This window comes from Brienomyrus brachyistius, chromosome 10, assembly GCF_023856365.1.
Source record: "Brienomyrus brachyistius isolate T26 chromosome 10, BBRACH_0.4, whole genome shotgun sequence".
NCBI classification, from domain to species: Eukaryota; Metazoa; Chordata; class Actinopteri; order Osteoglossiformes; family Mormyridae; genus Brienomyrus; species Brienomyrus brachyistius.
In genome coordinates this window covers 29,226,088-29,250,347 of record NC_064542.1, presented here as the reverse complement: position 1 = coordinate 29,250,347, position 24,260 = coordinate 29,226,088, and the positions used below count along the sequence as shown (strand labels likewise).

General features: G+C 47.2%; 1 protein-coding gene across 1 annotated transcript in view; it reads left to right on the top strand.

Moving 5' to 3' along the window:
* The first annotated feature begins 406 nt into the window (after positions 1-406).
* Positions 407-24,260, top strand: part of glra4a (glycine receptor, alpha 4a) — a 40,496-nt gene continuing 16,642 nt past the window's right edge. The window contains exons 1-2 of the mRNA XM_049029879.1: positions 407-750; positions 18,891-19,024. Of these exons, the coding sequence (XP_048885836.1) occupies positions 683-750; positions 18,891-19,024 (202 nt within the window). The 5' untranslated portion in view covers positions 407-682. The remainder of the gene's footprint in view (positions 751-18,890; positions 19,025-24,260) is intronic.

Below are 24,260 nucleotides of genomic sequence, written 5' to 3'. Positions count from 1 at the left end.
TTTCCAGAAGATCCTGTTTTTCTGTTTCGTTGCGGCACCAGTGACGGTTAAACATTGTTCATATCTCCAGTCTTGATATCCTTTTAACATCCCAAACCTTCTCCTTCCTGATGCAGACACGTATATTTAAATACTGCCCTCCAAAGGTTTTCATTTCATTGTATATGGGAATTGGGAGGGGCGCAATTTTGAGTTGGGGGTGATTTGGAATATTACAAGCCTCAGGAGAGCCCCCCCCCCCCAATACTGGTGATTTGACGCTCATAAATGCCCCCTCCTTTCCTCCACAATGGGTGCTAATGGCGCGCAATGTATCTTACGCGCGTCAGGGAGACGCTGCTGGCCCTTTAAATCTCCTTTATTATCCAGGAGCCAGCAGCTGCTCGTAAAAAAAGAGCAAGCGAGAGAAAAAGCACGCAGCCCCCCCCCCTTTAAAAGCACATACGTGCACACACATGCAAATCTGCACAGACCCAGAAGGGACGCGCGGCTTTGGATCTTACACCTGCTGGAAGCCAGTGGGAGGGGGCGGCGGACAACTTTGTTCCCCGGGATCAGCCCGGATCACTGTGCCAGACGATGCCTTACTGTCCACTTTCACAAACTGCTCAGAGGATTTGCTAATCGCTCATATTTGTTTCCCCCGCACATCTTTTTTTTCACCAGGCTGAGTCTGAAGCAGATGATGTTCTCACAAGTTCTAAGGATTTCATACGTCTCGATCTGCTTTTTTCAATGCATCTTCATCAGGTGAGTTGAAACCTTGCGTGCGACCTACCGTGTGTTCGGAAATGCAACATTACTTTGTATTAATAAGGCACGGGGGTGAGTCGATATGCTGTGTAATGCAATGCTGTGAAATCATTGCCGCCCCCCAACTCTGCGATGCGCGGCGCAGGGATGCAAAAGTTGGGCGAAAATTATTTGTTTTACGAGAGTTTGGCTGAAATGCAGCGTAAATTACCTGGGCGTGTTGGCTGGGAGGGGGCTGGGGGCGAAGGCGGCGGCCCCGTGCAGATCTTGGACCGTGGTACCCAGATGGATGAGCCCTTTGGCACATTGACACCCACATCCACACGCCGGGTCTTTAACGAAGAACAATGGCGATGAATCGCTTTCAGAAAGACTGGCTGGTCTTGAGGTCTCCCTTGGGATTTAGCAGGAATCTGAGTCCGAATCCTTTTATTCTGCATGAACAAAAAGTACAAGGAATTTGTTTAAGTGACAAGACAAAACACTCAAATCAGTAAATAGAATAAAAATGAAATAGACGAAGAACAATCTGATCATGCTATTAATAAATAGGCTAAAATACAATGTGTAGACGTAGAAATAAAGGTGAAAACATCCCGATATAGGGTAAAACAGTTTTAAGAAAGGGTGTAAAGTAAGGGGAATGCTGTGTGACAAGTGCAAGGTGTTTGCCAATTAATTTTGCAATGGCAGAAAGGCAGTTTAATCACTGGTGTTACACCTTAAAGTTAAAGAGTTTAAATGATTCATCCCGTAAGACGGTGTCTGGTACGAAAGCTTTTAAAATAACATCCCAGGATTGAACTTGGACACGCCTGCTTGCCGGTGATATCTAATATTATAATAAGTTAAACTGTGTCGGTGATTCATTGTCCACGTACGTGTAAGACGATCGTCTGACTGCATATATAAAGAAACAACGTCTGAAAGCAGCAGATTTGGGCTCTGTGGATAAATGTTCAAATCCTGGAATAAAACATCAATGAATATACTCGTTTAATCGGCAGGCAGATGATAAACTCTATGTGTTGTGTGTGTGTCTCGTGTCATCTTAAGAAGGCTCCTATGTGAAATGAATAACTGTTTCTGTGGCAGGGTTCTGTTAAAGAGATTGTAATCAAATTAATTAATATTGTAATTAGACGGAGCTTTCCTTCAAATAACAACCACCCAGGCAAGAAACCGAAAATGCACAATTATCTTCCAGCTAACACAGTCACTAAGAGAAGGTTCTCAGCGTTTTTACAGGGTATTTTAATTTATAGCAACACACGTTATATATCATCTAACCGTTGAAAATACTCACCGCAACATAAAAATACTCGCTACACTTTATGTTAATTCGATTACTTTGCATCTCTCCAGAGTGGCTGTATGTTTTAACTAGCAATCCAAGATTAAATACAATCCTTGATACTACTGCGGGGTCCTGCCAGGGATTTAAACTGAATTCCTCAGGGAATCAGTTCAAGCTTCTAATCACTGCGCCACCTGCTGATCAGCTGTTTGTTTCTAAATAGTTTCATATGGAATCGGTGGATGGTAGGGATAGGGGATACCCCAGACTGAGAAGGAGGTGGGTAAAAAGCAGCCCCTCTCTGGTTAGCAGCAGGTAGCGTGGGGGGACACTTGCTCTATTTCATGGCCTGTCGACTCCAGGTGTGAAAGACACGGAATTAGTATCTCAGTAATCCTGGAGCTGGCCAGCAGCACAGCTGGGTGCTGGAGGTGTGCATGTAACAGCGTGTGTTTTCAGCCTGGGGTGGGGGAAGGGGGAGGGGGCCGGAGGGGAAGATATACTGCCGAGTATGTGTGGGGAAGGGGGTGGGGGGGCAAATCTGGACAGTAGTAAGACCCTTTTACTGAATAAATACTACAGGGGGACATGAAAACAGAGGTGTTTGGGGGGGGTGACTGAGCTGTGAGGGGATGAGGAGCTCTGAATGGAACCCGAGACCTGCTTATCACACGCACTCCAGTTATCGCACTGCACAAGCTTGCTGGCGCAGTGGTGGGGGGATATGCAGCATCGGGGGGGCAGGTATCACACAGGCGAGGCGTCGGGGGGGCGCCTGTCACACACACTGCTCGGCAACTTGTTTTACCCTAAACAGTGTTTGTCACTGTGAGCTGTGCCCCCCCCCCCCACCCCTGCCGATCTGCCAAATGTAAAACTGTTGTTTCTCTTCAGGTGTCAAGTCCAGTCCTTTAACCAGGAAACTATAAAAGAATAGAGTCTGCATCAAATGAAGAAAAAGCACTAGTATAAAAGTGATTCTTTTTAATTTAAGATTGACATTAAGATGAATTAGTACAGAAACGACAAACTCTATAAAATACCGCTTACAGCCGCGTGTGTCTGTGAGCTGCCGCAGGTATGTGCCCAGCTGGAGCGTGGGTCATGCCAAGCACACGCAAGACTGGAACAGATCCATCTGCAGCCTTGGGGCAGGCTCGCGGCGGGAGTCTCAGCCTGCCATTGCAGCATCAGATAATGCATTCGTCGGGTTTTGTGGCAAATGGACATATCTGTCAGAATGGAACTTCGGAGCATGAGGAATCCCAGAGGGACGGAGGAAAAGTTGGTGCGAATGACATCGTGACTCGGCAATTAAGATAATAACAGCGTGCTAAATTCAATTCACCTGAATGAGATACAGAGTCTTCAGCTTCTTCTATCTAGTCGTTCTTAGATTTCTGCCCAGGACAACAGCTGGATGGGCGGGTGCAAACTGGGAATGAGTGACAAGCGACCGCTGTGAGTCAGGAGGAGTTAGAATTAGTCATCGTCAGGCTTACTCCCTGCTCCTGCACGATTATTTCTAGCAAGGACAGCAATTATAAACAATTGGCAGTCTTTCAGTTCAATTATGAGGCACCAAAGCTGGTATCCAGTGCAGAATGTATCTGTTATGTTAACGAAACTGCTACTATGTATTTTTTTGTTATACATGAGTAACCCACTTGCACAATGACAATTTAAATCCTTGGTCACTAATCTTCAGACCATCACAGTCATGTGGATGTAGGTTGGTGCCAGCCTTCACTAACGCCCTGTGGAACACCAGCAGATGTAGAGAGTGTAGTTTTTGAGGACATGAAGACCGCGAATAAATGGTGTAGGTGAGTGGGGCCGGTTAAGGAGTGTGCACGGCTGATGCCCTCAAACAGGTCTGCCATGCTTGTTCACCCCATGCTCCACAGCCTTCCCTTGTTCCACTTGTCTTACCTCATTTCCATCAATGCAGAAATAATGACCAATTCATCACAGCCTGCGGGTGTCAATTACTCAAGTGAGGCTGCGAAAACATGAAGGAAAACGAAACCGATCCCGGTTCGAGATGTTTACGAATCTAGGAGCCAATAATGTACCTTCTGGCATCAGCTCTTCCATACACCACCTGTGTCTGCTTCCCGGCGAACTCTCCAGGCACTGGTTTCCACAATGCCCTACAGCCTGGTTCCAGCAGGAACCTGGAGATCTGCAAGGACCCGTAAGCTGTTTGGCTTAATTAATGGGAGCTGCTTCTTCATGGAAGGCCACAGGAGAGCGTATAAACGGAATCGATAACAGAATGTGGCAGAACCTCCATATCGGTTGTTTATTTTTGATTTGTTTAGATTTGTGTTCCTGTCATGATGACGAGGTCCAAATGAGGTTCTGAATTAGCCTGCAGAGAAATTATTCATTGTCTTTGCACTGGTCGCTCAGAGACTCTGGATGATAAGAGCATTATGTGAAGCCAGCATGGATGAGCAAGGCGTCGAGCTCTTAACCGCCATGTGACACACTCCCTAATGACCAGGGAAGCACGCATGAGAAGCCATCCCTCCGCCAAATGGCACCAGGCAGCTCCGGCTCCCAGCAGCCTTCCCTGGTGTGCAAGAACATCGCTACAGTTTGACGAAAACCACAGCAAGCTAGAGGAAACTGGATTTGGGGGAGGGGACATCAAGTGAATCAAGTTTGCATTCCCCAGTAAGTCAGTCCCTCCTGTCAACAATATATGTCCCAAGAGAACTGCAGCCAGGTCAGCTGCGGTGGGAATGGGGGTGCGGCCATTTGGTGGCAAACTGAAACAAGTAAATATTGATCCATGGAACTGCTGAGAGCCTTTGGTATAGTGGTATAGTGGTATATTGGTATAGTGGCTTCCATGTATGACCCGCTGCCTTACCTCTGGTTGCCTGGCAATTGGAAGAAGACTCGGCTTCGGCATTGGCTTATCTTCCTTGCTCTCCTCTCTCTATTTGACTATCCCTGCCGGCCCCTGGAGGATGGGCTTCCCCTTTGAGTCTGGTCCCTCTCAAGGTTTCTTCCTTCTAGGGAGTTTTTCCTTGCCACTGTCGCCTATGGCTTACTCACTGGGGGCTTTGGGTGAGGATACTGTAAAGCGCTTTGAGACAATGCAATGTTGTGATAATGCGCTATATAAAAATAAATTTGTTGTTGTTGTTGTTGTATAGTGTGCAACAATTAGGAGTGTGAAACAAACTGTTTCATAGATTGTTGATTAATGTGACAGGTGTGTGTGGGGGGGGGTGACAGTTGTCCAGCTTTATAGATTCAGCTTGCCTTACCTATACACCTTTCACATACCTGATTCTGATCTGGGGTAATGTGATTATGTGATGTGAGGGGTAGCATTGCAGGAGGTGTGTGTAATTAAAAAGCTCGATGATAACATCGTAGGAGAAAACACTCTGTTGTCGTCATAGGACGGGGATCTGTCCTATGTTGGCACAAAACTGTAGGACTCGTGTGTGTGTGTGTGTGTGTGTGTGTGTGTGTGTGTGTGTGTGTGTGTGTGTGTGTGTGTGTGTGTGTGTGTGATTTTGGGTGAAAGTGTTTTCTGAGACTCCTGCTATTATGCTGAGCAACTTGGTACAGCACTTGACATGTTGGTACGGCACTGAGCATCCTAGTACAGTGCTGCGCTTCCTGGTTCCATGCTGAGCATCCTGGTACATTGCTGAGCATCCCGGTACAGCACCAAACATCTTGCTACATTGCTGAGCATCCCGGTACTTCGCTGAGCATCCCAGTACAGTACTGAGCATCCCGATACAGCACCGAACATCTGAGTACAAGCTGGGCATCCGGGTACTGCGCTGAGCATCCGGGTGCAGTGCTGGGCATCCGGGTACTGCGCTGAGCATCCGGGTGCAGTGCTGGGCATCCGGGTGCAGGGCTGGGCATTCGGGTACTGCGCTGAGAATCCCGGTGCAGTGCTGGGCATCCGAGTACTAGTTGAGTATCCGGGTGCAGTGCTGGGCATCCGAGTACTAGCTGAGCATCCCGGTGCAGTGCTGGGCATCCGAGTACTAGCTGAGTATCCGGGTGCAGTGCTGGGCATCCGAGTACTAGCTGAGCATCCCGGTGCAGTGCTGGGCATCCGAGTACTAGCTGAGTATTGGGGTGCAGTGCTGGGCATCTGAGTACTAGCTGAGCATCCCGGTGCAGTGCTGGGCATCCGGGTGCAGCGCTGGGCATCCAGGTACTGCGCTGAGCATCCGGGTGCAGTGCTGGGCATCCGGGTACTGCGCTGAGAATCCGGGTGCAGTGCTGGGCATCCGGGTGCAGGGCTGGGCATCCGGGTACTGCGCTGAGAATCCCGGTGCAGTGCTGGGCATCCGAGTACTAGTTGAGTATCCGGGTGCAGTGCCGGGCATACGAGTACTAGCTGAGCATCCCGGTGCAGTGCTGGGCATCCGAGTACTAGCTGAGTATTGGGGTGCAGTGCTGGGCATCTGGGTGCAGTGCTGAGCATCCGGGTACTGCGCTGAGCATCCGGGTGCAGTGCTGGGCATCTGGGTACTGCGCTGAGCATCCCGGTGCAGTGCTGGGCATCCGAATACTAGTTGAGTATCCGGGTACAGTGCTGGGCATCCGAGTACTAGCTGAGCATCCCGGTGCAGTGCTGGGCATCCGAGTACTAGCTGAGTATCGGGGTGCAGTGCTGGGCATCCGGGTACTGCGCTGAGCATCCGGGTGCAGTGCTGGGCATCCGGGTACTGCGCTGAGCATCCTGGTGCAGTGCTGGGCATCCGGGTGCTGCGCTGAGCATCCCGGTGCAGTGCTGGGCATCCTGGTACTGCGCTGAGCATCCCGGTGCAGTGCTGGGCATCTGGGTACTGCGCTGAGCATCCCGGTGCAGTGCTGGGCATCTGGGTACTGCGCTGAGCATCCCGGTGCAGTGCTGGGCATCCGGGTACTGCGCTGAGCATCACGGTACAGCACCGAACATCTTGGTACAGTGCTGGGCATCATGGTACAGTGCTGGGCATCCGGGTACTAGCTGAGCATCACGGTACAGCACTGAACATCTTGGTACAGTGCTGGGCATCATAGTACATTGCTGAGCATCCCGGTACATTGCTGAGCATCTGTGGACAGCACTGAACATCTTGGTACATTGCTGAGCATCTGGGGACAGCACTGAAGATCATGGTACATTGCTGAGCATCACGGTACATTGCTGAGCATCCCAGGACAGCACTGAACATCTGGGTACATTGCTGAGCATCCCGGTACATTGCTGAGCATCCCAGGACAGCACTGAACATCTTGGTACAGAACCTAAAATTATCTGCATCAAAAGCATTGAGGTAGTTTGCAAACCATACAGACTATTTGCATGGTAATAAACTCTTACATACATGTAAATGTGTAGAATGTTTGGACCATTCTGCTCCCATTCAGACCCAGAGCTCCATGTTGCCCTGCATAGATTGTGTTGTGGGAGTTAAGGCAAATTTTCCGCCATGCTGGGCACCCAGGTGGGGAATCTGTCTCTGCGGATGCATTTGTTTGTTGTTTCTGACTATACAAAATGCATGTGAATGATTTTGATTGGCCTGTTTGTTTGAGCAGCTCATATCACTGTAATTGGTAGATCGATCAGTCACACTGCATGCAGACACCACAGGCTAACACCCCCACACGGAGCCCCAAACGCGATGTGCCGGAGCGATTGCGGCTCGCTAATTGAGCGGAAGGTATAACGAGTTGTTCTCACGTAGATCGGATTACACACATGGTGGAAGACCTAGACTTGTGAATATTCACATTTTTGGAATGACAGTGTGAAAGACCTGAGATGCAGTTCAATCAGGGCCTGGCTGTTCAACATTGTTGCCGTGGAGATTTTGAGAGACAGATTTGGAAATAGCTAGCAGGTAGCAGGCCAGATTAGGACAGTGGGTTAGCATAGCAAGGTAAGGGAGTGAATTCATGTCTGTGGAAGGTTGCCACTCCAGTGAAAAATGAATTCAGTAATTAGTCCTGATGTATTCACCTGTAAAACTGCAGTATTATAAATCTGTATGGGCAAGAGAACTTATTTTCTCAGTAGATGCTAACTAGCTAAGCCTACTAATTCAGTGCTTTAGTAATATATAATTGCAGGTAATCTTTGAGTTGCATCGCAGTCTCACAGTCTCCTGCATTTTATATTCCTCTGCACTTAACTTTTCAGACACCAAATTTTTATGGTGAATTTGTGGCATATTTACATCATGGTCCTCAGTATAGGTTTTTACTGTAAAACATTTATTATAAATGGTTATAAATTCAGTTTTGGGGGGTAAACGCATCAGCTGAGCGGGTGATAAATAATACACAAAAGGCTGATCGTCAGCCAAAGACAGTAAAACGGCTTCTGTGTGGATGCAGACTGACTTCACAGAGACACGGAGATGTGAGCGTTTTCACATCTCCACATGTCAGATTGAATAACAAGCCTTTATGTCCTTTCATCACTTACATTTTGGCCCCCACTGTCCTAACCCTACACTTGTTCCTGATGTCGGCCATAGACACTAGTCTCAGTTTCGAATGATGCTCTTTTCCAAACATGGAACTAAACTGGGGATTTAAACGCAAACCTTGCCTCCCGTTCTGTCTTTGGGTAACATAAATGATAGATGTGAAGGGCATTCACACTCCCATTATTTTTCATTAATAAATGTGACATCTTAAGCTGAATCCAGCAATATTTCATGTATCTTCATGTAAATATTAAGTGTGATGGTTTATAAAGTATGATGGGTTGGAGCTTCATCATGGGTTTTTCTCCAACTTCTGCCTGTTGTTTCTGGGATGGAACCAGCGAGGCCCTTAGGCGCCCCACGCCCCGTCTCCCTGCCCCAGCGAGGCCCTTAGGCGCCCCACGCCCCGTCTCCCTGCCCCAGCGAGGCCCTTAGGCGCCCCACGCCCCGTCTCCCTGCCCCAGCGAGGCCCTCTTTTCCCTCTTTCTCCTTCTCTCCCCCTTTTCTCTCTCCTTCCTTCTCTCATCCTGTCACCCTCTGTTTCTCTCTCTCTCTTTAACATTTTCCCTCCTTCTCTTTCTGTCTCCATCTCTGCCTCTCTTAATGCCTGCGAAGTGTAATCAGTTTGTCTTGCATTTTTCTCCTGTCCCCTACTCCCTTAATGGACAGCAAACAGGGAGGGGGCCCGCCACGATCCCAGAGCTGCCATGCATTTGCAGTTCTGTAGGCATGCTGAACACTCATCAACACCCTGGCCAGGAAAGGCTGTTGGACCACTGTCTGAAGGCTAAACCTTCTGCGAGGGCTGGGAGATCTGGGTGCAGACTGTGACCTCTCCCTGCCCATTTCACCTACCTCTTCAAGGACCCAGATGTAGAGGAAATGTACAATTTAAGCACTTTGCCACTGAACTGCTGGCGTAGAATTCCCATCGGCATCACTGTGAGAGAAACACCCCAATTAATCAGCTGATTTAAGGGGCCTGTCTCACCCTCCCACTGGGGCGGTTGCAGCCAGGCCTCACTAGAAGCACTGGGTGGGGTCATGGTACAACATCTGAAACACATTTAGCATTACGCACAATGCCTACTTGGCAGACACTGTGTCCCTTTGTAGGTAGTTTGCAGAGGGAGATCAATCTGCGTTGGGCTGTGGGGGGTTACATTCGTCATTATCAGATAGATACGCATGTCAGTCCTTGGGGGTGTGGCTCAGTGGGACAGGATACTCTGCAAGTGACCCGAAAGTCGCAGGTTCAAATCATTGGGTCAGCAGTGCGATGACATCATTAGGCTGTAGAGCAAGAGCGTCTGCTAGAAAGTGTAACAGCTTGTTAAAAAGCTGCAGTGTGCTGAATTCCAGGTCCCCTGGCAAAATGTCACCTTGGGTTCCCTCCAGTCCAGGACCTGGGAGATGCACCCTATGTCCACCCTCCCAACAGCCCTAGGTGTTCTTCTGCCCCAAGCGAGATTCTGCTGACCACCCCCCTCCCTCACAGCCACACCCACCACAGTTCATTTACAGACATAGGACATCTGACTGCTAACTAGCTTGCACCTATTTCACTAGAAAAGTGGTGGAAAGTGAAAAGCAGCGTATCGAGCTGTGATGTCACACGATGTGGCCTTTCTTCAGTTTGTTTTCCCTGCTCCCTCTTTTGCGCCCCCTAGTGAAATGACACCCCGGGCGCTTGCCTATGTCGCCCATAGGCCGGCCAGCCCTAGGCTCAGCAGACATTCTTCTCTAATGCATGGTTAAGAACATGCTTTTAATGAAGGTTCACATATGAAGGAGGAATCTCACTGTAGCGCCCCCCAGTGGTGGCTTGGTGCAGGGCAGCTCGTTGATTGTAGAGGCATGTGAGCTGGCAGGCAGCACACAAGCGAGGTTATAAGGTCATCAAGCAGCCAGACGCGATTGCTGGCCCTTAGCCTCTGTGTGGCTGTAGGCGCCCCACTGCCTGCCCCCCCCCTTCCTGCTCGTATCTCTGAGGCTGAGTCACCGCGGCACCTGGATGCAAAGAAAGGGATTGTCAGGTTGTTAGGTTTTCTGTTTTTCACAATCTGCTGTTCAGCCCATCAATAGCTGCTGTTTGTGGGGGCAGCGAAAATTCACTTTGAAAGTGAAGTGTAAAGTGGTCCCTCGTTTTTGATGTGATTCCTGCCCCCCCCTCCCCCCTCCATGTCTGGTGATAGGCACCAAGCTGAGACTTCATCATGTGGGATCCCCGAAGAGGAACAGGGCGTTCTGTTCTGAGGGCGTACCTGGGAACCTGATAGCGAACCGGAATGGAAACTCTGAGGATGCGGCGGTGAATCAGGGCCGACGTTGTCTGTGTTTCTGCCCCCGTGGGGGGGTCTCTCCTCCTCCTGCCTGATGGCGGCCCTGTCTCGAGGTCCACGCCTTGAGAAACCCCGCTTGGTGGCAATCAGCCACATCAATCACCCGACTCCCTACCAGCCAGCCCTCCTCCGCCCCCTCACTCCCCACACCCCCTCAGATTCCTCACCTGCTCCTCTCTGAACATAGTCTCCACATTCTTCTCCTGGAATTCAGATCCTGCTACCCCAGCTCCTGTCCATCTGCAGGTAGCCAATCAGGGCATTCCACACACCTCTATGGCAGACTAAAAGTCCATAATGAATAAATAGGTGCACACCCCCCACACGCCCTTCCCCCGAGGGAGACAGTCAGTCATTATGGTCCCCTCCAGAGGCAGTGATGTAAAAGCCCCCCCCACAGTGAGCCCCTCATCTGATCAGACACTGGCTCACTTTCCGTTTCCTCCCATGGTGATAATGTCTGCGTGCACCCAATACGCACCCTGTCACTGGGGGGGGGTCCAGAGCACGGCAGGGGCTGAACGAAACACTCATACCCCCTGGTCTGCTTCGTGTTTCCGTGCAGAGCTGAAGCCTCATGCAGAGGCTTGCATGTGGAGCTGGCTGCCTGCAAATGTAAGCAATGGGAGCTGAACTTGCCGTCTGCATGAGTGCAGGTGCAGGTATATTGGTAGGCTCCCTCCCACATTTCCCATCATGCAATTTATCCATCATTTTTGGGGGGGATTACGGCTCTTGCGTAAGGGCCCAACAGCAATGTCACTATTCTGCCGGGGCAAATCCAATTACCCACTGAGACACACAATGCAACCAACCCCCCCTCCCCAATCTTTCTGTAGGAGACTCACCCAGAGCTGCCAATTATTGCACTTCCTGTTTTTCACTTAGCAGTGTTTATGTGTAAAAGAATGCAGTGACAATCCCGGTTATTGCTCCTCAGCGCCCCCTGCTGGATGTCTCTTTATGAGCTGTTCAGCCTGGATCTCATTCACACGGCTACATTGTTCTGTCACCTGGTAGTCTCTTGCCTTTAGGTCCAGCACTTCGGATCCTTCCTACTCCTCCTGTACTCTCATTTCCTCCCGCAGTCCAAATACATGCAGTTACACTAATCAGCATCTCGAAATTGCCCATGGAATGTGACAATGTACCCTACAATGAACTGGCCTTGAACCCTGCATGAGCCTGGAAGACTGTAAGAAATACGAGCCCCCCCAAAGCCCTCACCAAGATAATCAGCTTGAAGATAGATGGGTGTTGGAATGTTTAGCAGCAAAGAGGGTGACCATCTATCCAGCACTGATCAAGGACATGCAAAGGAAAGCGGGAATGAACAGAGTTAACATTCGGGTGCAGCATTACTGACAGAATTATGATTATTGCTACCTGTAATAGACAGTTTGTTTTTATATATCAGTCCCAGGAGAACACAAGTTTGATCAGACAAAAGGGAGGGGTGGGGCTGGCTGCCATTTTCGAGCTGGGAAGGCAGATAGAAATGCACTCTGTCTTTCAGCAGGAAACGCAATCACTTGTCTCATCTGTGAGCCTGCAGCGCCGTTTCCTGGAAACGATGCAGGAAGCAATCAGGATTGATTCCAAGATCTCTGGCCTGGAGGGCAGGTTTAATACGAAAAGGAAGAAGACATTCAAACATGGCTACATTCCATAATATTTATTTTTATTTTTTTGCTAGCTTACACAGTCTCCTTTGGGGCTGACCTTCAGTGATTTGATGATGACCCAATAACTTGTCTTATGTCATCCAATCAAAGCGTACTGTCTGGGAGTAATGTTGTAAGCCAAAGTGTATTCTGGGTAATACATTCAGCTGACAGGCCGTGAAGATAACTGGGAGCTCACTGATGCCCTTTGACAGCGAATTGGGATGTTATGGTATCCTCCATTAAGCCAGAGTAAAGCATACTGGGTTTTTTAAAAAATGTATGTAATAATACATTTATCATTTTTGATTGATTTGAGGATGAATTTCAAACATTGGCACCATTTCTTTGCTTTTCTTTGGGTTTCTGTCCTGTTGCTAAGTAGTAAGAATTGACTGGGTAAAATTAGTATGGAGGCTAATTTTAAGCTAATTTATTTAGCAGACGCTTTCATCCAAAGCAACACAGAACTGAGAAAGCAGGATGAGGCAGAGTCCCTGGAGTATTTAGGGTTAATGGTCGTGGTCAACGGTTCAACACTGAAATGATATAATCGCTCTGTTAATCCGACCCTGGGATTCAAACCCATGACCTTATGCTCTTAGGTAGAGAGCCCTTATATGCAGAGCCACCCGCGACCACGGCTGCTGATGCATGTTAGCGATAACAAGATCCCCCTTCATCTGCCAGATGGCGACCCGGCCGTGCGGCTTGCGACAGGCTGGGGCGGGACATCCTCTCCCGGTGGGATTTGAGATCGCATTACAAACGGAAAACCATGACCGGCAGCCTCTGGATGATTGACTCTCCGGCTTCATTTGGATTAGCCCGAATGATTAAAACCTCAGCTTACAGGCAGCTGGCTAAATATACAAACATTTCACACGGAGGCTAATTTCAGCGGCACTGTCGCCTCAGTCTGAAAATTAATTATGTTATCAAACGCAGAATGTGAAAGCTGGAGGAGCAGTCGCTAATGGGGAGGGGATAGCCAGCAGGGAAAACGTGCGGCTGTATTTGTTTGTCATGTTCAGCTGAAGGTTGCATGAGCCGTAACGCCGCAATCTCGTCCTTACTGACGTTTGGTCAGTTCCCCGTGTGCCTGGGGTCTGTGACCCTGCCGATTTTGGCTGAAAACCGGTTTGGCTTTTTTCGTTGCTTGGATAAAAATTCAAAGCTGACTTTGTAAAAACCGTCTCCGAGGGCAGGGGAAGATGAGCTCAGTGCCCTCAGAGCAGAATCAACGAGGATTCCATTCGACGGCACGTTTTAAACTTTAATGGCCACAGGGAGATGAACATCCCGCTAAAGGTCACCCGTAAATAAACTAGCGAGATGCGAGGAAACTGCCTTTGTGCCGTGTCACGTTCAAACAGCCATTAATGTGCCAGTTTCTCATGGTGCACAAACTCTCCACAAGTAATAGTGACATTCTGCTTCTGGAATGTTCCAGGAGATTCCAGGAGAAAAATTGGCACTCCCACAGAAGGGAGTGACTGCTGTGACAGACGACATCACACAGCTCAATCGGTTTCCTACCATGCCAGGCTACCGTTGGTGACCATTCTGATCCTATGATTGTGAGGTTTATAGGTGGACTGGTTAAAAGAGGTCAACGGCAACCTTTGTCTCAAAAACAAATTTAACTGTGCAATAAAATTCTTGCCTTCCATTCTGGCTTAAATTGCAGCTAAGTGTAATCGCCAATGCCCTCCTCCTTTCTCGGATACCAAATGGACCACTGGATCGTGTTGTTGTTCTGTGACTGATTTCCCCCCAATGTCTTGCTAGCACCTAGCCTTCCAGCACCCAGCCTTTGACTCCAAGCTTATCGTAGCAATTTGGCTTCTGGAAATAAACTCCGCAACTAGATCTTCCCCTGCAAGTATCCCATCACGCAAATGTCTCTCGATCACCGATCAGTCACCGGGCTGCCAGATTGGCCAGTCTCCGTCGCGCCACAGGTGTCGTTAGTGGGCTAAATGATCCGTGCCGGGGATGTTTCCCGTTTTGTAATTACTTTTCTGCAGCTGTTCATCTTCTTATCGCCAGAGCCGTTGATCTCTCACGGAGCCCAGCTTGGAAGATGTTTTCACACGGTCTGACATTTCGTGTGTCGGCCCAAGGGATCACAAGGGGGTATATAGCTAACGCTACTCCATACACACTTTGTTGGATCCACGGAAACACCCCCCTCTACACACACCAATTAGCATGCCTTTTGAATGCTGGCTTAATAATGAAAAGCGATTAGCGGCATGTGTCGGTCTCTCGTGCTCTGAATGTGCACGTGGCATCTAACCCTAGGAGAGGAAGGCCTCGCAGCGAACCGCAACGAACCGAAGCACCTCTACTGGCCACTTTCTGCCATCTTTTTTGGAAAACCCAACGATAAGATGCTGGTAGACTGGTGGTAGCCTCTCCCTGGCAATGTGCCACTATCCGGGTGTGGCGCACCCTGCTGGGCAGATGGAATGAGATCCGTTTGCTCAGTTCTTGGAGACCTGTCAGCGCACTGCTTCTCACTCCAAGACGTTCTGCCCACTTAATTGGCGCACAAAGACAATTATCTATATTCTATCAACCAATGCCAAGGCCCGTCCATAAGACGCCCCAACTTTACCTCAGATGAGAAACGTGAGTGGCTTCGGAATGGGAACATGTGACCAGCCACGCAGGATTGAGGTGTAAAGTCTTGTTAATTGGACTCGAAGAAAAAGTACTGAAATGCCTTGGCTGCTTTGAGACCTTTGCGCGGGCAGGTAGCTAAATTAGCCCATCGTGCTAATCCTGCTGGCGTCTCAAAGGACTACAGTTGTTTGCAGTGTCTTTGTCTTTGTAAAAGGTTCTCTGGTAAGACTGAAACACTCACATATGGACATGAATCCTATGCGGTGTTACAGTCACGTAAAAAAATCGGTCCCAGAGAGGGTCCCCCAGCGTCCGCCGAGGCAATATAAAAATTGACCAGATTCTGAATTTATGTTTCATTTGAGATGATAGTTCAGCTGCCCTCCTCCACAAAGTCACGGAAATCTTCAGTAAAGCAAGCAGTTGCATAAAATGAGACCCTTGTGTCAATATTTCAAGAGGAGTAAGGAAATAAGTGTGGCAGCAATGTGGTGGCGAGCATCGCAGTCAGGGCGGCTATGAATCCCGGCCTCAGACTCTCTTGAGTTATCGACAAAAATTAGTCTGATGCTACTGCTTTGTCCTTGACTGTTTTTCGAGCTCGCGTAACAGGGATGGGCTGGGGGGAAGTCTTGACAGCGTTGTGGGAAAAGTTGCCTTGTTGGGTTATTTGACGGGAAGCTTGTAAAAGCAGATTAAGCACACCCTAGAGGACCACCGACGGTTGTTTCAAATGCCGACGGCTGTTATGCCACCAGACACAACTGCGCCGATTTCCCAGGGACCCAGCCAGCGCCTGGGCCTGCAAATTAATGTCACGTTTGTCATGTTTTGTCCTTGGCAAGCAAAATCCAGGCTAAATCGGACACAGCTGCGTCAATCCAAACGAAAAGCTCTTTATTTGCCACGGACTGTTTTCGTTTATTTTATGCTGCAAGTCAGAGTGCTTAATGATCGCCAAAGATGGTACTCAGCAACATGAACGTTTTTATTAGATGTAATTTAAACCTGGTATCCCGTCCTGGGTGTACCTCTGCCTGGGAGAGGCTCCAAGCTCACCGTTACCCCAGTCAGGATAAATGGTTTGAAGATGGATGGTTGGATGGTTTAAACCCTGAAAAACCCTGAAATTAGATGCAGAATGGGGGTTGATTTACACCACCCCGGGGCCAAGCTGATTTCTCTTCCTATTTTTGTAATGATTTGTAATCACAATGTTATTTCACTTTGGTACCTTGGGAAACCCTCACTGATGCATTTTTTTGTTATTGTCAACCAAAATGTATTTCTCAGCTTGCTTCACACTCATCGTGTCTGTGGCCCACAGCCGGAAGAGATTAAAATCAAACCCCCCGTATCGCATGGTCCGTATCTGTTCTCCATCCTGAGCCGAGGGACTCTCACAATGAACGGTATCCATAATCAGACGACCACGCACTCACTGAACATCACACACGGCCCAAACCCGGAACCCGGAAGACTAGTATCATTTGCCATCTCGCTGATGGTTTATATGCGGTCCATGATGTGGGGGGGAATTAGTTAGATGCTGTGGCCATCTCATTAAAGCAGACTGGTTGTTTTCCCTTTGAAACACCCAAAGCTAGACCATTTCTGATGGGATTCCTCGGAAGAGTCCCAGGAATCTGTACGCAGGAGGAGAGGGGCAGGGAAAAGTTGAACATTTGACTGCCATATTATGGATGGCTGATGAAAGACAGATTGGGAGGTGAAAGAGACTCCCCCGAGTGGGAAGGCAAGGAGCTCTTCCCCGTCTGATGCCAAAGGGAGGCCATGCGGCGGCCCTTCCCATTCCAGACCTCCCTGCACCCCTCATCTGACGGAATGCCTGTCGTTGTCTTGTAAAGCGTCTCATTCTCACTCAGCATAATTGGGAGTAGCTTCCCGCTCCTGGGAATCTGTCCTCCCCCTGAGAAAACCGCAGGTCAACTGTGCTCAGCTGTGACACCCTTAAACATTAGCTAACAGCATCACAAAATTTCCACTGTTAAAAGAAGATATGTCTATACTGTATATACAGGTTTGAACTCCTGTGGTTGGATGGTTGCTGGTTCAAATCCTATGGTCAGTGATGCCGCCATTTGCTCCCGGGATGTTGGCTAACTCTGAGCTTTGACCCCAAAAATGGTTCTCACCTCTATATATGTCTGTGTGAAAGATGGGATGTGTGAAAACTATTTCCCCACAGGGGCACATATACCCATTACCATTAATAGAAGTTTAGACAAGAAATTCTGATTACTATGGGCTTTTGAAGCTGATTATTAGCAGCCCAGAGAGGTCAGGTCATGGGGATTTGAAGCACAGTCTTTTGGTGACAAATTCAATTTCTTGCTAATTGTAGTTTAGCCAGAAGACCCCTTTTCCATCATGTCTATACGTCAGTCTTCAATCACTAATGCGAGACGCTTGACTGGCTACTGACTCTGGCGTCTCTCACCCAGAGCTCGATTTGCATCTCATCCGGAGAGATTAGCAGCTAGAAACCAAATTCTTCACGGTGATAAGTCACGGGGCCCCTTGGAGGTGCTGCCGCTGAGGCTAATGCTTGTTCTCTGTCAGGGATGCTGGGATCTTTTCACCGATGATCACACTGAGCTGCCAGCAGCAGCTTTTTTGCACTCGCTCTTCATGCTGTTACGCAGTGCGGCCTGGTGACTTAACACAGCTGGGTGTATGGAACATCAGAGGAACATTAAACCTTCATAGGAGTGTTGATGAAACAAACACAGCAATGTTTCCCTCATGCTGTCTTCCTCGCTTATTTTCACAATTACTGGCATTCAGAGGTATGGTGCTAAGTACTCACTGCATGTTTAAAGTTAACTTTTATGAACGTAAGACCCTTGAAGCACTGAGAATAGTGGTTTTTATACCCTTCTAGACGTCACTGCTAATCAGTTTTAACCGGGAAGTGACAGTCTGTCTAGACTCTAGAGCTAACTGTGTAGTAGTTGCCCAGACCAATTAACTAAAGATTCTTTCCAAGCCAGTAATGACAGAAGCTTATTGATGAATCTGTTAATTATTATTCATTCGTATAGCCCCAGTATTCCTAGAATTGGTTCCTTTCATAGCCACATATATTAACTTCAGTTCCTGGGGCAGTTTTCCTTCAGGGGTATTACTATTGGGGGGTGTTATTTGCAGGCTTGGCCTGGACTTGGAGCTTTTCCAAGCTAGTAGAATGTCACAAACCACTCAGTCTCTAGGTTCCTGGTGCCATCCAAACAAACTCCTGGCTATAGTGCATAAAGTCAACAAACCGCACGCGCGAGGGACACAGCCAGGCACGGTTTTTTGGAAGGACATTGCGGTTTCTGTGGATACTGGGTACGGAACGGTGTTAGCAGGTTCATAAGCTTTTACTTTTAGGGAGGATTTAGGCAGGGGGGCCAAGGCTGAGCCGTGTCAAAGTGTGGCCCCTGCAGCTCTGGCGGGAAGGACTCAGAGCCCCCCTACCTCAAGCTATCCACCATGTCTCGATTGAACTGTCCGCCTGATGGCCTGGCACCCTCGCGGCGTTTGGACAGCCCACATCTTCCCCTCTCTGAGCCACTGTGATTAAGGCAGGATTCAGTTTGCTCCATAGTTCTGCAGATTTCAGGAACCATCCTGCAATAACTGGGTCCTCAGTCTGATTTGTGACCTTTTTCTCTTCTCTTTTTCTTCACTTCCTTCTTCTTTTCCTCCTCCTCCATTACGGCAGGCCAGGTTCCTGTAAAGACGAGATAAAGTCCCCAAACAGGACAACCTTAAAGCCCATGTCCCCATCTGATTTCCTGGACAAGCTCATGGGGAGAACATCTGGATACGATGCCCGGATCAGACCCAACTTCAAAGGTGAGTTGGTGGATGGCAGCCCCGAAGGAACAGGAGAAACCTGGGGGGACGGGTTTTCGCATACTGGATGTGATCTGATGGAGCCGCATGGGCATCTGGCCACCTCAAAGGAGATGGAGAAGTTTGCACCGAGCAGTTGAGCAGCTTTGTTGCTAAGTTCATCCTGCCACTGCTCTTTGCTGTTTTGGGCTTGGTGTCGTACTTAGCATGCAGGAGTGCTGGGCTCCCTGTCGGAGACAGCTAATGATAGCGCAGATGTCCTGCCCGTTACCCTGTGGAGCCAGCGGGGGCTGCCGCGTTCTCGCCAAAAGACGGCCTCTCCATCTTCCGTTAGCCTGTCAGGATTGGTGCATATGTTTGCTCCGTTTGCCTGGATGCCGTTATCCTGCTGTTGGTCAACAAATCTGCAGCATTCTAGGAAAACGGCCAATTCACACACACAGAGGCTCAAAAATAATCATGGAAAGTATGTGTGATACATACAGTGTGGTCTTTTTTCTGGCTATCGTTCAGGGTCACTCACACGCAGACTCACTTTTCCAACATCAGTTATAATCCCAATGACCCGGCAGTTCGTTTTTCAGGGAGACAGTGATCCAGCTGTGAGAAAAATACGATACAGTAAGCAAATAAGAAATTTGCGGAATAAATATGTGATCAATTCTCCAGCACTACAGGTTTGAATTTACTCATATCTTTGAGTGTTCTCCCCATCAAGGCACGGGTCTCCTTTGGTCTCCATGTGCATCCATTCCGCATGATCTTAGGGTGTAGACTGATCTTTAGGTGTTGGGTGACTCTTAGGGTGTAGACTGATCTTAGGATGTAGGGTGACTTTTAGGGTATAGATTGACCTTGTGGTATATGGTGACTCTTAGGGTGTAGACTGATCTTTAGGTGTTGGGTGACTCTTAGGGTATAGACTGATCTTAGGATGTAGGGTGATTTTTAGGGTGTGGACTGACCTTATGGTGTAGGGTGACCTAAGGACATGTGGTGACCATAGGTTGTAGGGTAACTCCTATAGCCCAATTTCCACCTACATTGTACTGGACTCAAGCCAGTGCCTAACTTGGAACTGGTTCTGCACTTTTACATTGTCAATTAACTAGTGTAGCACCCTGAAAACTGGCTCTGACCCAGCACCACAGAATTGCTGGTCTAAAACTAATAACCTGTGACGTCGGCATGTGGGAAGGGTTTATAACGGGCTTTGCAGTTCAGCAGAACCGCGTTTGCTTAAAAAATGACCATGGACATTGATGCTACTGAGGAGAAATTAAATTAACAGTTGACTGATGAGACAAATGCTTTATTGGCAGTCTGGCAGTCAGCAGAAGTTCAATGTAAGTTAGAAAGTCATTTAAGAAAAGTGAAATTAATTTTGCAGAAATTAAAGAGCTGGAAAAAGCAGGCTACAGTCATAGTGTGGAGCAAAGTATTAATAAATAAATAAAAAACTAAAGAAAAGCTCTCACAAAGTAGTGCAACAAGGAAAAGGTTTCAAAGTGTCCCTCTGTTCTGTAGACATTGTTGGTAGCCAGCGTCCAAGTGCAATTGTAACAGACGCTTCTTGCTTTACGATAGTGTGACTTAGGGTATTTCGGCTTTATGATAGTGACGCACATTTGCTAGTCTGTTTTGAATTCCAATCTGTTCCTGGGCTAGTCATATGCTGTACGATACTTTCTACTAATTCTGGGCAGTAGTAGCAGTAATGCAGCCACACTTCCAGTCTCTGTAACAATCATGAGTATTAACATCTAACAATATTTAACAACATACTGTACTGTGATTTTTTAAATGTAGTTAACTAAATTAACAATTACTGATACAGTGGAAACCGCTTATAGTGATCACATTTGTCTGGGTGAAATTGATTACTATAAGTGGATGATCATTATAATACATTTTGTTCTTTACGTCTCAGGCAGATTACTATCTAATTGACATTTGTATATTTATTACACAAATACAAGGTAATATTATGGACAGCATCACTATTTACTTAATTTTATTGACGATTTCAAAATGCAGTACAGCTGTTTCAAACGCTTATATGACTTAACTGTTTATAATTAGAGTGTAGAGCTGATGTGCTGGAATCTATCAGGTATTCTGTCCTACCTGGTCTATGATGAACTACTCTTCATCTCAGACAGATAGTAACTCATCACATAGGATAGAAAATCTTCTGGATTCTAGCACTCCTGGATCAGGGCTGCCTGCCCCCGGTGTAAGGTGACTTTAGGGTGTAGCAGGACTCGCAGTCGGGTGACCTTGGTAGTCTGCTTTGAAAGGTGACCCTTAGGGGTCTTAGACCCTTAGGGGTCTTAACTCTTAGAACCGAGGGTGGCATGGTGGCATATGGTCACATTCATTCTTTGCTGGCCAGGGACATTCACAGTGACCCAGTGGCCAGTTATGTTCTTCTCCTTTCTCCTCCTTGGTAAGATTAAATCCTGCTTCATCGGTAAAGATGAGTTCATGAGGGGTGTCACTGGCATCAACTGCAAAGATTCTCTACAAAAGAAATGAAATAGTACAGAATGTGCTAGCCTACTCTGAAACACTTTGCTATAGCACACAACAGTAGGCTTTCATACAGTATAGCCTGCACTACAGTGTATACTGCTGTAATACATAACTGTAGTCAAATACCTGATACAGTATGAAAAACCATACTTGTACACATTCTAAGAACTGGTCCTTGACTATCAGAGTTCCTTTGGAAAGGAGCACTATAGGACCGTTTCATCCTCAGCCTGTTCCGTCAAAGAATGCGGTCAATTGTTGAGATGCCGAATGCTTTGGAATATTCCCTACTCCTCAATTACTGTCATTTTTATCACAGCAAATGAATGATGTTGTTGGCTGTGACTATACTGTACAGACTTTCTGTCTCTGGCTCTTTTGAAAATTGCTATCTCTGCCTCCATTAGGTGGTCATCTCTCAGTTTTGCAAAAATAGAAGTACCTACGGGATCACTGTAAGACATCCACTTTACATAATGCTCTATCAGTAACTCCAAATTACTGTAACTGTATGTGATATGGTACAGTGAAACAATGCAGGTCAGACAGCATTTAGTACAATTCAGCAAACAGCTACAGGACCTGTCTGTGCTGTAACAGTGCAACACTCCAAAGTTACATTATAGAGCAGAATGTAAGGTACCTGTTAAATATTTTACAGATTATAGAGGCTACCGTGCAGCTTCTCCGATTCGGCTACACGCTTTGCCCTGTTTCCCACAGTGACATCCCATGGACAACGCCATGTTCAAGGAGAGTCGCATGAACGTCACCAGAAGCTATTTGTTTCCCCGCCCTTGCCCTTCCTCTTACACCTCCACCTCCATCTCATTTCCTCTCCTCCCCTACCTTTCGGTCTTTCTGAATCCATTGTTCCAAAGCAAGTGAACTGACCCATGGCCAACTTATCTATCTGACTGGCGTATGAACAATTTTGACTCTTTGCGTTCCCACCTGGGGACTTGTGTGGTAATTGGGTTCGAGCTCTGATGACTTGAGTTAATGGTGTTGAATGCCAGTGCTTTCTAACTGAGAACACACTGCAGCCATTTTCAAGGCATTTTTTTGTGGAGTTTCTTACGGAAAGTTCAACAAATCTGAATAATGTGAAAACAGGGTAATAAGTGTTTATAGTTTTGGGAAATGGATTTATATTTTGATAGATGGTGTCGTGGTTTAGGATCTTTAGTTATGTCCAGGAAACAAAATACACAGAAACATATCAAAATCAAACTTTTGCATCAAATGGCACACACCTCATTCATATTACCACATTTTTGTCTAAGCAACTGCACACTGTTGTGCTCAATCAAAAGTACTTTCATCGTTGGATGGCTTGTCATCATACTGCTGCATGCAGAGAATCTACACAGAGAAATTGTTGAAGTCTACAGAAATAAGCGCAGAACACAAATACTGTTTAAACAAAAGCTTTTATTTTTCTCCGCAACAAATCAGTCAGTCAATCAAATGCACAGCACCAGCCACATTACAATTGTAGGAACAAGAAAAAATGCTCTATCAAATATAGTGAACATGAAAAGGAAACTTGAGGGGAAAAAATACAGAAAAAAATGCAAAAAAAACAAGAAAAAATATTTAGACTGCATCTTGCTGCCTAGCTGGGTCTGGCCACAGCAATTCGTCAACATGTCATGCAATATCATCACACGCCTATTCACTGCCAAAAGAAGAGGCCTGTGCAGATTGGGCTGATGGTCATATCCATTCTACCACCATCCTGAAAAGATCTCAAGTGGATTGAGAAATGGAAAGTATGGAGGAAGGTATCGAGCAAGAAATTATGGGTGGTCAACAAGCCAGTTTTGGACCAGTACTGCATGATAGAAGCTGACATTGTCCCATTCTACCACTTAACTGTGCTGCCCTGCATGACCCATATGGTCTGCCAGTGTTGTGCAGTCTGTCCAAACAGACGAGAATGTGGTCTGTGTTGTTTGGCCCTAGGTTAGCATGGCAGGGAAGGACACCATTATTTGCACAATGGCTTTGTGAAAATTCTTCTCCTCCTGATCAGGGGCAATTCTGGGGGGCACAGGGGGCAAGTGCCCCTCTGACAACATGCATTTCCCTACCTGTGCCCCCCCCCGCCCCCAAAATACATATGGTACTTAAGTCTGAAATAAAAGTATTATTATGATTACTGTTATTATTATTTACATTTATATATGTGGACTAAAATTTTGCATGCTGGGGACAGGAGAAAGACAAACGTAAAAACACATTATCTTGATGGACACTTAACACGGGTCTGCGGGGGGGTCGAGTCGCTGCAGTTGGTGAAAAGCAAAGTAAACGACAGAATAAAATGATCAGGTTTGTGGAAGCAAGACAGTCTAAACAAGAAATCAGAGTGAGTTACATATTTATAAAAATCATGAACATAAATAAACATAAATGTAACTGCAAAGCGTTGCAAAAATGACTTGTTTTCAGCCCTATGCCCAGTTGAAATGGTCTAGAAGCTCCACTGCTCCTGGTGTGAGGTTGAACCCAACCCAATTGTTTCCCCCTGCAAAAATACCTTAAAAAGTAATTAAAATAAGAGCCAAGTTTCTGTATATTACAGGGAATAATATATATGTTTCTCAGAAAACTGTGTCATCCTCTATTATTTGCCTTTGCATTTCCTTTAAGCTTAATGCATTGTTGACACAGACCAAGTCAACAATAGCATTCT